General features: G+C 36.3%; 1 protein-coding gene and 1 long non-coding RNA gene across 2 annotated transcripts in view; both read left to right on the top strand.

The window, feature by feature from the left end:
• The window catches only part of CRISP2 (cysteine rich secretory protein 2), a 38,428-nt gene extending 24,457 nt beyond the window's left edge, over nt 1–13,971 (top strand). Inside the window, exon 9 of the mRNA XM_063707655.1 lies at nt 13,711–13,971. Within this exon, the coding sequence (XP_063563725.1) occupies nt 13,711–13,733 (23 nt within the window). The 3' untranslated portion in view covers nt 13,734–13,971. The remainder of the gene's footprint in view (nt 1–13,710) is intronic.
• LOC109027408 (uncharacterized) lies at nt 2,520–8,764 on the top strand. The gene is made up of 3 exons (XR_002006608.3): nt 2,520–2,661; nt 6,106–6,184; nt 8,560–8,764. It is a non-coding gene; the product is annotated as an uncharacterized lncRNA (long non-coding RNA).
• Nucleotides 13,972–14,185: the final 214 nt, after the last annotated feature.

The following is a 14,185-nucleotide window of genomic DNA, read 5'->3' as shown; positions in this document are numbered from 1 at the left end:
GAATCTTTTCCAAAATGAACATTTGCAGTGGACATTATGATATCATTGCTAACTCAATTTCCTCCTTCATTTGGTCATATATTAACTATTAATCTGTGTTTCCTTCTACATTCATGCTCCCATAATTCATTGATTTCTGTCATTTGATTGTGCCTCAGCCTATTTCTTTTCATACTTCCTTGCTTTTGTTTATCTTAGTTTTTCTTACTTAATCTGGTCAGAATCGTATTTAATTTTAATTTCAGTCAAATGTTTCATGTGAAATTACTCCTTCCTCTTGGATCACACAGGATTTGTTTGGGTTTCTTTCGTGAAAACGTGCTTTCTCTATTAAATATTAAGTTACCCCAGGAGAAACCTGTGACTATTTATTCCTATGGCTTGCAGTGCATGCACAATATGGTGTACATATGGTAGGCTATCATTCAGTATTTACCACGTGAATGGAGATGTCTTTATCATCAATTCTGTTCTCAATCAGGTATTGACTAAATAGGAGACAAGATACCTAAGGGTACAGAATATTAAAAACTGTTTTGATAAGCAAACGATATGAATTTTACATTAGGAAAATCCATAACTATGTTCCAAATGCAAGTTCTCTTTAAATTGCTGACTGATATTTATTAATTCCAATAAAGCAGATATAGAAATTTTAAAGATAGAAGATGCTTTTATAAACAGCTGAGAATTTTTTTTTAATATACTCATTTTTGTCTTCTGCTTTGAAAACCCTCCCACTGTCCTCTAACTTGGTTTCTCTCTGGAAAGAGTGATGTGGAAGAGGGTGAATTTATCACCTTTTTGTTAAGAATAGTGAGGAGAGGGGGATTCTGATTAGAACTTAGATTAACCCATACTATCTAAGAATGCGATAAGTTCCTCCATTTACTCAGAGTATATTTTATGTTCTTAGAAAACATTTGAAAATATTTAATGTACATTTTGTTCCTTTTTAATAAAACTTATTCCTAAAAATGTAAAAGTTATGGAGTAAATTTTTAATGATTAATGCGTTATTGTTATTATTTTTAAAAAAGACATTTTTATACCTATTTTATATCCAGTCATCTCATTAAACTAATTAGTTTTAGTAATATTTTGAGTTGTTTAGGTAGTATGTTATTTAAAATACTGCTTGGCACATAATGAGTGATTAATAAACAATGTTATTATCATCCAGGACTCTGCTATATTCCAGTAAAATAGATTAATAACTCAGTGCCATTTTATAGCATTAAAATACATATAAGCAAAAAAATAATAAAAACATAAGTAATTATAGCCTAATATGATAAATACCATGCTAGAGGTATATATTAATTTGGTTTTGATTGGGATGTTTTGATGTCTGTAATATAATTTTAAATATGCTAGTATAAAAGGGGCTGTCTAAATATGTGTGGTGGTTTTAAATTATGCTTTAGGAATGGTCATTTTCTTTCATCAGAAATTCATAATCCAGGCTGGGCACAGTGGCTCACAGCTGTAATCCCAGCACTTTGGGAGTCCAAGGAGGGCAGATCACCTGAGGTCAGGATCAGGTCAGCCTGATCAACATGGTGAATCCTCATCTCTACCAAAAATACAAAAATTTGCTTGACATCGTGGCAGGTGCCTATAATCCCAGCTACTTGGGAGGAGGCTGAGGCAGGAGAATCACTTGAACCCGGGAGGTGGAGGTAGCAGTGAGCTGAGACGGCGCCATTGCACTCCAGCCTGAGCAACAAGAATAAAACTCAGTCCCCACCAAAAAAATAAAAGAAAAGAAAAGAGAAAATCATAATCCAGGGTGTACAGCTAGTGTTTACTCAGAGCAAACTATAAAGGTAATGTAACTGCTACAAATATTTCAACTAATAATACCTTAATCAATATGAGACTTTTTAAATGAAAGTAATGAGATTCAAAAATGCATTTTTGTGAAAATAATGTAATGTAAAGCAGTCATTTTGGAAAGAGTCTCTCAACATAGACATTAATGGTATTCAACATTTTCTACAAAATTTAGAGGCAATCCCCACTCAACAGGTAACATTAACAGAGTAAGATCTGTTTTCGGAATATTTTCTCATCACAATATAATGGCTTTTTGGCCTGTACCTTAAAGCCCAATTAGTTACCAGCTAGGTTGCTAGTAAATGCCCAGTGAATCATTTGTGGCAGATAATAGTTTAATGTATTTTCCTAATTGAAAAAAAAAGCATTTTTATTTTGTATTTTATTTGTATTTATATTCTGTATATTTCCCAGTTGACTAGCCTTAAAAAATAAAAAAGAAACATCCTTATCTTAAAGTCTTCTAGTATTAACAGAAGAAGCACCACATAACACAAAAACAAACATGCTTTTCTAAATACAAGGAAAACTGAATCCTGTTCAAGCTTTTCTCCAACTGTAAATATGCATGTCACTTAATTTTTCAGAACCATAGTCTCGTTAATTTGTTTTAAAGATGTAAAACTAAGAGTGAACAGTGAGACTTTGCTTGTCTTAAGACTCATCCATTGCAGGTTGACCTCCCAGAGATGGGACTGACATCCTTCAAAGCTCCATGGAAACAAGCTATGGCCCAGTGATTGAGATAGTTTCTCAAAACTTGAACATCAGTCCCTCGGCATATCAAAGGAAGGGCTGGTATTTCCCCAGTTGTGAACACAGGTGTGCCTAATACTGTTGTTTATTTGTTACGCCATATGACTTTAACCATCCAGCTTAGATCCCAGGCCTCTGCTGCATCAGGGGAGGGGTGACTGTCCCCCAAGCCTGCCCCAATCCAGAAAGCAGAGGTACCACAGTGGAACTGAAGCAAGGTTCATTTCACTTCTGATTCTAGCCCCTGAGTACATGAGAGGAGAAACCCACGTTGTGTGATCGTGAAACTTAAAGGCTCCAGGGCTCAAGGATGGAAATCTCTAGCAGTCTCACGACTGAACCTACTGTATCTCTTCACACTGACCCAAATGGTGATGAACAACAGATTAACCCTCTGACCCCCCCTCTATGAATTTTCCCCAGTAATCCCAACTCCAGCAGTTTTGGCATGGGTACTGTGTGGTCATTTGCCCTTGTTTGCGTGACAAGAGTTTTGTATGAGAACACTGCATTTCAAGATTCTAGGAATGAAAAGTTTCTGCATAGAAAATTTAGAAGCTCAACGTGATGCTTCCAGTGATGTCAAAGGACAGGAAGAGTTAGATAATATTACTCCTGGCAGAAAGTGATGTAAGAAAAAGAAATTATTAGTAGCTTGAGAATGATTCATGCTTTATCAATGTTTATACTACATATGCTAGTTCATATTTATTTATTGAATACGCTAATACATTAATAAAACATTTCACTTAATATTTTATACATTGTATTTTTTGTTAAGTATAAGATTAAAATTAAAGTTTTAGGCTTATAGACAGTACTGATAATTGTATTTAAAAATTAAAGGCTTTTTAAATTTTATTATTATTAAAGTTTTAGGGTACATGTGCACAATGTTCAGGTTTGTTACATATGTATACATGTGCCATGTTGGTGTGTTGCACCCATTACCTCATCATTTAGCATTAGGTATATCTCCTAATGCTATCCCTCCCCTCTCCCCCCCATCCCACAACCGTCCCTGGTGTGTGATGTTCCCCTCCTGTGTCCATGTGTTCTCATTGTTCAATTCCCACCTATGAGTGAGAACACGCGGTGTTTGGTTTTTTGTCCTTGCAATAGTTTGCTGAGAATGATGGTTTCCAGCTTCATCCATGTCCCTAAAAAGGACATGAACTCATCATTTTGTATGGCTGCATAGTATTCCATGGTGTATATGTGCCACATTTTCTTAATCCAGTCTATCATTGTTGGACATTTGGATTGGTTCCAAGACTTTCCTATTGTGAATAGTGCCACAATAAGCATATGTGTGCATGTGTCTTTATAGTAGCATGATTTATAATCCTTTGGGTATATACCCAGTAATGGGATGGCTGGGTCAAATGGTATTTCTAGTTCTAGATCCCTGAGGAATCGCCACACCAACTTCTACAATGGTTGAACTAGTTTACAGTCCCACCAACAGTGTAAAAGTGTTCCTATTTCTCCACATCCTCTCCAGCACCTGTTGTTTCCTGACTTTTTAATGATCGCCTTTCTAACTTGTGTGAGATGGTATCTCATTGTGGGTTTTTTATTGGTATTTTCATTTTGAAACCAGAGAGGGAAATTTGGCAATATCTAACAAAGTTTCATGTGCATTTATCCTTTACTCTACCAGTCCTTTAGAAATGATCATTAATTCGCTTCTAGCAATTTCATATTGTTGTTCCAAGAATATGAAAATACATATGTGCAAGATTATTTATTAAAATGTTATTTGTATTGGAAATAATCTATACACACATAAAAGGTAGGTTAAATAAACTATAATGCATCCACACAATTGATTATTATACAGCTTTTAAAATGAATAATAAGGATATTTATGAGCTGATATGGACTTATCTTCAGTATATATTACTAATTGAAAGACAGCAAAGAGCAAAATATTTTTATAGTATTCTACTTTTTGTATTAAAAAATGATAAATACAAAAAATATGTGGCTTCACGTTTTTGCAAAATGTTGATGCAACATAGAGTATACTAGAAAGTAGTGAGACTAGTATACTATGGGTGGCTGAGAATGGGGTGGGCTGGTTGGAGGATGACAATGGTGTAAGAAAAAATGGTTGGGAGGAGTGATATTTCTCTGGGTATTCCTCTTTGTATAGTTTCAGCTTGTGAATTATATTAATGTCTTACATACTCATTAAAATAAAGTATAATTAATATAATTAAGAAGTGGGAGAAAGCCCAAAAACAGGATAGAAACAAAAAACAAACTATATTTCAAATAAATAATCACAATAAAAAGTGGGGGAAAAAATAGCCGACCTAACGAGTGTTATAATGCCATATTTCTTCTAGGTAAAGATAAAAACTGCAAACAAATGTTTGACTCCAGTCAATAAAGTTGTGTTTATTTTTACCATAGACACATGAGTTAGTAGTTCTGAAACTGACTATATATGTTACAACTGAACAAACGAATAAATACATTATGAATAATGAGAACCAGGTTTCTCACTATTAGAGAAGGGATTTAAACATATGAGAAAGGAGAATGTAGGAATAAACCCTGTGGTGTTCTATTGAAATTGGTGGTATCGGTATGAATTTATGGTTTTTAACATACAGAGATAAACAGAGCTGTCAGGGAAATATCAGCGAACAAAGTGAGTCCCTGCCTTCATCAGTTGATAATTTTAGAAGTAGGAAATAAGGACATAGACATCTCCAGTCACTGCAGAGACAACCTTTCCTTAGGATCATAAAAATGATTCATAAAATGATACAATGTAACACCAAAGGGCGGAAATGCTGTCTTACGACTTTCTAAAGGAGCACAGTGTGACTTTAAGTTAGAGGAAATTTCAGAAAACACCATTTCATGCTGCTCATATGAAGTGTCCATCTTTATCACTGCAGCATTGGTGGCCAGTGGCAAAGGCAATGGGGGCTGATGAGGCAATGGCAGCCATGGGAGGCATCCGGGGATCCCAAAACAGAAACTCATTTGTGAGACCTGGAACTATTGGCAGTGTGCTCACAGAGTTCCTAGGCATCAGAGTCCTTAGCATCCCAGAGCTGTGAAAGAGGCTGGAGTAGAGAGTAACAAAAGGGGATATGCTACAGAGGAGATGAAAGTTCTGTTAGTATGCATGCAAAAAGTCTCTATGAGCCAAAGGATACCCAGTACTAACTGACTGAAAAGTTTAGACTTTCCGTCCCTTTCAATAGTAGGTAGAGGGGAAAACTATATATGTGTGTGTATGTATGTGGCACACAAATCCAAACACATCCACATATAAAACAATGAGAATGATCTTAAAACCCATGGTGTTGAGAAATATCATTGTATAAGATACCCCTAATTTACATGTTAAAATTTTAATGCCATTGGATATTGATTTATTTCAAATTAAGTAGATTTCTTTTTTCCGTTAAGTATGTAAGATATTCAAGAGTAAGAGGTACTAATGATACTCAATACATTTTAATTTTCTTCTCTGCTTCCCCTTAGCACTGCAGAAGTTAATTAGAAAACATACTGTATCCCAGGGGCTATGCTGAATTCCTTATATAGTCGGTCCTCCCTATCTGTGAGTTCTACGTCCATGGATTCAACTAACCACTGATCATCAAAAATAGTAGGAAAAAAATACTATACAGATGGCTGCATATGTATTGAACATGCACAGACTTTTTCTTGTCATTATTCCCTAAAAAATACAATATAACAACTGTTTGTATAGGATTTAAATTGTATCTGGTATTATAAGCAATCTAGAGATGTTTTAAAGTATGTGGGAGGGTGTGTGTAGGTCATAACAAATGCTACACCATTTTATATAAAGGACTTGAGCTTCAGTGGATTTTCGTATCTTCAAAGGGTCTTAGAATAAATCCCCCATTGCTACTGAGGGACGATTATATTCATTTTTGCACTTTATCCTCCCAATATTCCTTTCTCTGTATTTTACGGATGAGGAAACAAGGATAGGAAGATTAAGTACTTTGCCCAGATACCACAATCAGCCAACGAACATCAAAGCATGTACTCAATACAGATATAGTAGGACTCAAAGTCTTATACTTTTAAGCACTACCACAATTCTGCTTCCTGATGAAAACTAAAATTAGCTCATAGCTTGAATGAAAAATATATTCAAACTGGACATTTAATTTGAAAATAAATATTTCCTTTATATAAAGCTCTTAGGTAGATTACTTGTTCTATATTCATGAAAATGTGTTCGCTTTTGACAATGTGACATTTAAAACCTTTAGTTCAATGGTAGTCAGGCTTAGAATATGTCTTTATAAATTACATAGTGACTTAGTCCTATTAACTTCTGTGTGTGTATATATATATATATATATATATTTTTTTTTTTTTTTTTTTTGAAATGGAGTCTCACTCTGCTGCCCAGGCTGGAGTGCAGTGGCATGATCTCGGCTCACTGCAACCTCCATCCCGCCAGTTCAAGTGATTCTCCTGCCTCAGCCTCCCAAGTAGTTGGGATTACAGGCGCCTGCCACCGTGCCCGGCTAATTTTTGTATTTTTAGTAGAGGCGAGGTTTCACCATCTTGGTCTTGAACTGCTGACCTCGTGATCTGCCTGCCTCAGCCTCCCAAAGTACTGGGATTACAGGCATGAGCCACTGCGCCCGGCTGTTTCTATTATATTAAAAGTCCATAATTATAAAAATGGTGACAAGAAATGGATTAAACCTTGAAGGGTCCTGGTTGGGTGAACATGAAGGAGCCCTTTAGAGTGCTATTTACATAGGTACACACATGTGTAGAAATTAAATAAGCTATGCAATTAAGATTTTGTGTGCTGTATTGTATACACTGCATGTCTCTATTTATTTATTTATTTATTTATTTATTTATTTATTTATTTATTTTGAGATGGAGTTTCACTCATGTCACCCAGGCTGGAGTGCAATGGCGTGATCTCAGCTCACTACAACCTCTGCCTTCCGGGTTCAAGCGATTCTCCTGCCTTAGCCTCCAGATTAGCTGGGATTACAGGCACGCGCCACCATGCCCAGCTAATTTTTGTTTTTTAATAGAGACGGGGTTTCGCCATGTTGGCCAGGCAGGTTCTGAACTCTTGACCTCAGGTGATCCACCCGTCTCGGCTTCACAAAGTGCTGAGATTACAGGTGTGAGCCACTGTGCCTGGTAGCCTCAACTTGAAACAGGAAGAAAAGGGAGGAAGGGAGGAAGGGATGGAGGGAAGGAGGGAAAGGAGGAAGAGAAGGAGAGAGGGCAGGAACGAGGGAAGGGAGGGAGGAAGGAAGGAAAAGGAAGGAAGAAAAAAGAAAGAAAAAGAAAGAGAGAAAAAGAAAGAAAAGAAAGAAAGAGAAAAAAGAAAAAGAAAGAGAAAGAAAGAGAGAGAAGAAAGAAAGAAAGAAAGAAAGAAAGAAAAGAAAGAAAGAAAAGAAAGAAAGAGAGAAAGAAAGAGAAAGATGGAGGGAATGGGGGGAAGGAAGGAGAAAGAGGAAGAGGAGGAACAGGAGGAATAGGAGGAGGAGGAGGGAGGGAGGGAGGATGGGGAAGAAGGAAGGAAGAAAGGGAAAGAGAGAAAGAAAATAAATAGATGACTAGAGTATGTTATATGGTTGCTAGAACTAAATCAGGTGTTCAGTCTGGACATGTTGAAAGTGTAGGCATAGAGAAGACAGTTGAATATATAAGGAGGGATTTAGTCTAAAATGGAGATAAAGATTTGAAAATCATATTTGTATAGACAGCACCTAAAGCCACAATACCACCTGAGATTCCTGGGAAGTAAGTGAAACAATATGCTAAATCCCAGAATTTAAAAAAGTTTGTGAAAATAAGAGCAAAGGTCCACCAAAAGTGTCAAAAACAAGAAGATGAGGAAAGGATGAAATAGTATAGTATAGATGCCAGAGAGACAGATGATTATTTAACTTTTATTTTTTATTACTTTATTTCAAGGAGATGGATCTTTAAACTCTACAGCCTGGCACAATTATCTGAAGGAGAAAAAGAATGATCTAACCTGTGAGGACATAGTAAATAATTATTTAAATGCTTGGGGAATATTAAAAAACATTTCAAGGTGATCATGAGATCACTGTCAGTTAACAAGGAATAATGACAAGGGGGAAAGCAATATATTGATTAACATATGACAAATGGAAAGGGCAAAAAAAAATCTTGAAGCTGGGCATGGTGGTGTGCACTTGGAATCCAAGCTACTTAGGAGGCTGAGATAGGAGGATTGCTTGAGCCCAGTAGTTTGAGGCCAGCCTGGGAAAAAAATAAAAGAAAACCTTGGCATTAATCTATGAGAAATTCCTCCAATTTAAAGTGATTTCATCAGTTTTAAACCATGATATTATATGTAAAACAGTAAAATATAATTTTTAAATTTGCTACACTAAATCTGTTTCTTTTTGATAGTTTATAAATATAAATCAAAATTGATTCTCTTTTATAAATCTATATGTTATTGCCCACATTTAATCTAAAGTTTCAGCAGAATTCATTAAATACTTTGCTCAAATGTGGGTCTATTTACTAATATTATTATGGATATCTTAATCTAGTTGAAAAAATGCTTAATCTAGTTGAAAAATTACTGCAGGGCTTAGTAACCAAAACAGCATGGTACTGGTAGGTACAAAAACAGATAAACAGACCAGTGGAACAGAATAGAGAACCCAGAACTAAGACAGCACACCTACAACTATCTGATCTCTGAGAAATCTGACAAAAACAAGCAATGGGGAAAGGACTCCCTATTCAATAAATGGTGCTGGGATAACTGACTAACCACATGTAGAAGATTAAAACTGGACCCCTTCATTAGACCATATATAAAAATTAACTCAAGATGGATTAAACACTTAAATGTAAAACCCAAAACTATAAAAACTCTGGAAGACAACTTAGGAAATACCATTTAGGGCATAGGCATGGGCAAAGATTTCATAATGAAGATGCCAAAAGCAATTGCAACAAAAACATACATTAACAAATGGGATCTGATTAAACTAAAGAGTTTCTGTACAGCATAAGAAATTATCAACAATTAAACAGACAACCTACATAATGGGTGAAAATTTTGCAAACTATGCATCTGACAAAGGTCTAATATCTAGCATCTACAGGAAACTTAAATTTACAAGAAAAAATAAAACTTCATTAAAAAGTGGGAAAAGGATATGAACAGACACTTTTCAAAAGAAGACATTCATGCAACCAACAATCATACCAAAAAAGTTCAACATCATGGATCATTAGAGAAATGCAAATCAAAACCACAATGAGAGACCTTCTCACACCAGTCAGAATAGCTGTTATTAAAAAGTCAAAAAATAACAGATGTTGGCAAGGCTGTGGAGAAAAGGAATGCTTATACACTGTTGGTGAGAGTGTAAATTAGTTCAGCCATTGTAGATGACAGTGTGGCAATTCCTCAAAGACCTAAAAGTCATAAATATCATTCAACTCAGCAATCCCATTACTGGGTATATACCCAAAGGAATATGAGTTGTTCTATCATAAAGACACATGCACATATATGTTCATTGCAGCACTATTCACAATAGCAAAGACATGGAATCAACCTAAATGCCCATCAATGATAGACTGGAAAAAAGAAAATGTGGTACATATACACCATAGAATATTATGCAGCCACAAAAAAGAATGAGATCATGTCCTATGCAGGAACATGGATGGAGCTGGAGGCCATTATCATTAGGAAACTAACACAGAAACAGAAAACCAAACACCACATATTCTCACTTATAAGTGGGAGCTAAATGATGAGAACACATGGACACATACAGGGGAACAAAACACACTGGAACTTATCAGAGGGTGGAGGATGCAGGAGGGAGAGGATCAGGAAAAATAACTGATGGATACTAGGCCTAATACCTGGGTGATGGAATAATCTGTACAACAAACTGCTATGATACAACTTTACCTATGTAACAAACCTGCACATATACCCTTAATTTAAAATAAAAGTCGGCTGGGTGCAGTGGCTCATGCCTGTAATCCCAGCACTTTGGAAGGCCAAAGCCGGTGGATCACCTGAGGTCACGAGTTCGAGACCAACCTGACCAACATCGTGAAAACCTGTCTCTACTAAAAATATAAAAATGAGCTTGGCATGGTGGCACATGCCTGTAATTCCAGCTACTTGGGAGGCTGAGGCACAAGAATCCCTCGAACCCAGCAGGCAGAGGTTGCAGTGAGCCAAGATCGTGCCACTGCACTCCAGTCTAGGTGACAGAGTAATACTCCATCTCAAAAATAAATAAATAAATAAATAAATGTCAAAAAAAAAAAAACACTGAATCAGAAACTGGGGTAAGATTCAGCAATGTGTGTTCTAACTATGAAAATTTGTGATTGACTGACCTAAGGCATGGAATATGGAAGGCAGACACCAAATTTGCCAGACTCCAGTGCAGTCATTAGGGGAGAATATTCCACCCAGGACAGGACTCTTCCATTAACCTTATTGTGAGCTGAATAAAATTCCTCTCAAAACCATTTCCCTTTGCTCTCATTTTAAGTTCAAAAAACAACATTTTTATCACATTGCTTAGCTTTCTAAATAACTTGTCATGATAAAAAGAGGAGTCCTTAAAGGGGAACAGAATCATCCTAATCTTGAACAGGTGGCTAATACTGTACCTTAACTGACAGACTCAAGGGTGGCAAACATCAAAAGCTAGAATGCAGTAGTAACTAAGATGGAATTTAGGTTAAAGATCAATTGTAAAAGAACAAGTTGAGCAATACTTGGTGCATAAGTATCTCATATGACGAAGACTTAGAGCTTTTTTAAGTGCAAAAATGACTTATGACAACAGTGTGATAAGACTACCAATGCGTTCATGCAAATATAAATTGCCTTTATAGGAAAATGTTCACTCAATAAAAGTCTCATTCTAAAGTGCATTGTGCAGAACATAAGCAGAACATTATATTTTATTCTGATATTAAATGTTAACAGAAAACTTGAACTGGTGTCTGAAGTATAGTGATAGGGAGGCAAAGTGTATCAAAATTGTCCCATTCATTAAGACATCCCACAGAGCCAACTGGGACACCAATTCTGTGGCATACAACAGACATAAGTAGCTATGATCATTTTGAGGAGTCAGGGACATTCTTATGCTTGCTTTGTTTTTGGCACTGTGGAATATTAAGTGGCCACCTAACCTCTTTTGCAGGTGAAAGACCTTTGTAGGAGGAATTCAGATGAGACCGTATCAACTTGATGCTGCTCCTGCTTAGTGTACAGTGATCAGAAGCGTGTGGGCAAAGACTAGTTCTAATGGTAAAACACATGAGTGCATCAGGCTAGAGATGCTCTCTTTACCTCCTTCAATTTAAATCCCGATGCTATCACATTTACACTCTCTGCAATTACAAATATCCCAATCCCACCGGAGAAACAGAAAGCCAGGGAGTCGGGGGGAACTAGTTAAGAGATGAGACAGCAAGTTGCACTGGTTATAAATAACTTTCTTTTGTCTCCATTGTACAGATTCGTCTGGGAAAGTGTAATAAGATGGAAATTTTTTCTCCCAAGTTTTATAGAAAAACCATACACTGTAGAAAAGCAATTGGAGTTTATTTAAGCCTCTAGAGTTAGAATGGCATTTCTTGGAATGTGGACCCATGCTGAAATGGGGACACAACACTGCTCATGTGAGCTGTGCATGCCTCATCAACCCAATCAGGTTATATAAGCTATTTGGAGTAATGGATGATTTTTCTCTAGTGCCCGCTAAAGCGCTTAGCACCCTGTAGATCCATACTGATGTTCAGGGAATACTTGTTGTGTTGAATTGTTTCTGAACACCTGCCTAGTATTCTATTTTAGATATTATTTTTGTTTTATAATTCTGAATGCAGTTCTTTGGATGTACTCACCCTGCAAGTATGTTATCTCAGAGCTCAGAAGTCCTTCTGAGGTTCCATGGCCCTTCACTCTGAGAGACAGAAACACTGGAACTCCAGCAGAGGAGGTTGCAGAGATCTTTAGTAGGAGTTGCAAGTCTAACATTGATCCTAAACCCAGTTTCTCTAACTCCAGTTTCAGTGATCATATCAAGAATTTATAATTGAATACCATTATTTCTTATGTATCCATTATAATCATATTTGCCTTCATTACCTATTTCTTTATAAAGTTCCAGTCCTTTAAAAAAATTGTCCTTCAGGCTTTCCGTAGACTTCCTTAAGTGTATGTTTATTCATTATTAAGCTTGCTGTGTGTTTAGCTAGTCCTCTGTTTAGTATCCTGCACCCAGTACTCCACTTGACGTTAGCTATTGAGTAATAATTTAATGAATAGATACATAAGGAAATAAGGAATGAAAACAACAATAATGCCCACAGGACTGTATTTTGTGAGATGGACATTATAAGAAGCTACTCATATTGCCAAAGAAATCCTTAATGTATTTCCTGCTATAAGTGTATGTGAAATAACACTACCTGCCTTTCAATCTACTAAAAACAAAGAAGAGAATAGTTGTCATCCGTGCTCCTTTGGTAAACATGAAACATCAACTCTATGGGAGGAAGGAATAAGAGCCAACTTCCCTTTGAAACATAATAAATACAAGGAATCATAAAAGTTTAGTTGAATGCCATGTTCTCTCTCTCTCTCGTTAATACAGTGTTTTTTATTTCAATATGGTAAGTTGATATCCTAAATGCTTGGGGCATGTAAATTTGAAAGACAAAGTAAAAATATCTAAAAACTTAATGGAAAGAACATATCACAATACATTTGATCAACAAGAATGAAACCATCACCAAGATAACTTTATAAAATTGATTAAGAGACTCTTGCATGATTACCACTACACCAGTGGTGCTGCCAAAGTTGATTAAGGAAAAAAATAAAGCTCACCTAAGCTGGCAGCACAATCAGCACTAATCATTAAGCCAGCTTGCCCTTTCGTCCTCTTCCTTGTAGCTGGTCACTGCTTACTATCCCAGTATAAGGTAGCCCTTGTCACAAGACTTTTTGTTCCTTTTCTGTTCCATAGATAAAATCTAAGGCATTGTGAGATGATAATCTTTGCTTTTGAATTTATTCTTTAGGTTCCACACACCAACAAAACTAGTGATGCCAGCTGCTCTGAAGGACCTAGGAAAAAGCTGACTCATGGAGGAATGCAGTTTCAACATCCTGATGATTACATCCCCCTTACCCTGACCAATCAACAATCCTAATTTTTCAGTTTCTCATCCTCCACAGTCTCCTTAAAGGACCCCTTCATGAAGCAAATCTGTGGCTTGAGATTTCCTCTCATTTCCTAGTTCAAAGGCCTTGTGATTATTAAACTCATTCTCGGCTGTAAACCCTGCTGCCTCAGTGTATTGGTCCATTGCTGCACAATGAGCATACAAACCTGGCAGTCCTGTAAGAAAAACACAGAAATTAAAAGGCAACTGTGGACATTGATATACAAAATTTATATTTATGATTGTACACAGACTGGATAACCAGCAGATTATGCCTAGCTCTGGCAAACAAAATATAGTCTTTCATTTAAAAATATATTGAATATATATT

Source organism: Gorilla gorilla, chromosome 5, assembly GCF_029281585.2.
Source record: "Gorilla gorilla gorilla isolate KB3781 chromosome 5, NHGRI_mGorGor1-v2.1_pri, whole genome shotgun sequence".
Classification (NCBI taxonomy): domain Eukaryota; kingdom Metazoa; phylum Chordata; class Mammalia; order Primates; family Hominidae; genus Gorilla; species Gorilla gorilla.
The sequence above is the reverse complement of the archived record's forward strand: the minus strand, read 5'-3'. Positions and strand labels throughout refer to the sequence as shown.